Below are 1,721 nucleotides of genomic sequence, written 5' to 3'. Positions count from 1 at the left end.
AACTTGCAGCATGAAACATAAATATTAAACTTGCAGCATGAAACATATAAACATAAATATTAAACTTGCAGCATGAAACATAAATATTAAACTTGCAGCATGAAACATAAATATTAAACTTGCAGCATGAAACATAAATATTAAACTTGCAGCATGAAACATAAAAACAAATATTAAACTTGCAGCATGAAACATAAATATTAAACTTGCAGCATGAAACATAAATATTAAACTTGCAGCATGAAAGTAAAAAAGCATAAATGTAAAAACTCCACAAAGTGAACAGTGTGCATTTCTCTCTTAATAAGCAAGACTTAATACGTGTTAATACTTTTGGCTAAATGAGCATGAACGTTGTACTTTACCTTCCAGAAATCCTCCATGGTGGAGAGGCTCCTGAAAGTAGCAGGGTCTCCTGGAAACAGTGGCGTGTCGAGGAACAGCTTGGACATAACTTTGGTGTAATAGTACATGTTGCTGTTCACCATCCCATAGGTCACTGTAGAGCATGAGGCAATACAAACAAGTATTAAAATGTATTTAATTATAATGAATGAATGAGCAGAAACAAAAACGTGACTGCTTCATAAATAAATATTGTTTAGCACTAAATCTAAACCTTACATCAGGTTAAATGTAGTAGTTGTTTTTTATTTATAGAGATGATATAATTTCCCTCTGACGTTCACATTAGTGTTCACGGTGGAAGAAACGGTCGAGTTCTGCCTGGCGTAATGTGCCCCAATTCTGTTCCTGAACCACCGAGCAGCATTTCACTGCACTACAGAAGAAACTGTAAGATTATTCTAGTTATCTAATCATACATATTCATCAATATCAACATGTGGTTATAAAATTTGATGGATGGTGCCACATTTAAAAAAAAGCTTCAAGTGACGCTCTTTACATTAAATGCATATTTAGTACCTAAATTTAACTTTAAGAGCACTTGAAACCTCCCATTAGCTAAAGCTGTTCACGCCACACGTTTTAATGGCCGACTGGGGGGATTTTGAAAAACAACTTCAGTGGTTTGTTTGTCTACTGGTTATGTCAGGGTGTCCTCTTTTTCTCAGTGACTGTATTTCATTGACTAAACGATCAACTAACTAATCAATATGTGCTCAGCAGAGGTTCATACACCACACTAGGTTGAACTTCAGGGACAACACATGATTTATCCTCATGCTGCTCAATAATCCAGGTAGAAAAATCTAAAAAAGCTATGTCAGGTCCTCTGGACGGATTTTTCTTGTTGAAACGTTTCGTCTTTAATCCAAAGGACTTCTTCAGTCTGAGGAGCTGCAACAAACTCAGTCTTATAAACAGCACCTTCTCATGGTGGATCCACCGGTTTGGTGTTGACGTCCAGAACTAGATGTTCACATGATCAAGGAGGACCATCAGCCTAACGACTGATCGTTAGTGCCCTGATGGCCACTTGTTATTCACAGAGGACAGTGATGCTAGCAATAACAGCATTGTAGGAGGGGGACAAGAGAAACTGTCCATCATTAAACAGGGGCGGAGCCTCCGTGTCCAACTGTCCCCCTCTTACATTGCTGTTGTTGCTAGAATCACTCAGTCCTCTGTGAATAACAAGTGGCCATCAGGACACTAACAATCAGTCGTTAGGCTGATGGTCCTCCTTGATCATGTGAACAGCTGGTTCTGGTCAACAACGAACTGGTTGATCCACCATGAGAAGGCGCTGTTTATAA

General features: G+C 38.4%; 1 protein-coding gene across 1 annotated transcript in view; it reads right to left on the bottom strand.

Moving 5' to 3' along the window:
* pkd2 (polycystic kidney disease 2) overlaps positions 1–1,721 on the bottom strand; it is a gene marked incomplete in the record, with an annotated part of 21,834 nt that overhangs the window by 12,693 nt on the left and 7,420 nt on the right. Inside the window, 1 exon segment of the mRNA XM_037690423.1 lies at positions 366–499. Coding sequence (XP_037546351.1) covers positions 366–499 — 134 coding nt within the window.

Source organism: Nematolebias whitei, chromosome 16, assembly GCF_014905685.2.
Source record: "Nematolebias whitei isolate Nwh7 chromosome 16, NemWhi1, whole genome shotgun sequence".
In the NCBI taxonomy this organism is placed as follows: Eukaryota; Metazoa; Chordata; class Actinopteri; order Cyprinodontiformes; family Rivulidae; genus Nematolebias; species Nematolebias whitei.
The sequence above is the reverse complement of the archived record's forward strand: the minus strand, read 5'-3'. Positions and strand labels throughout refer to the sequence as shown.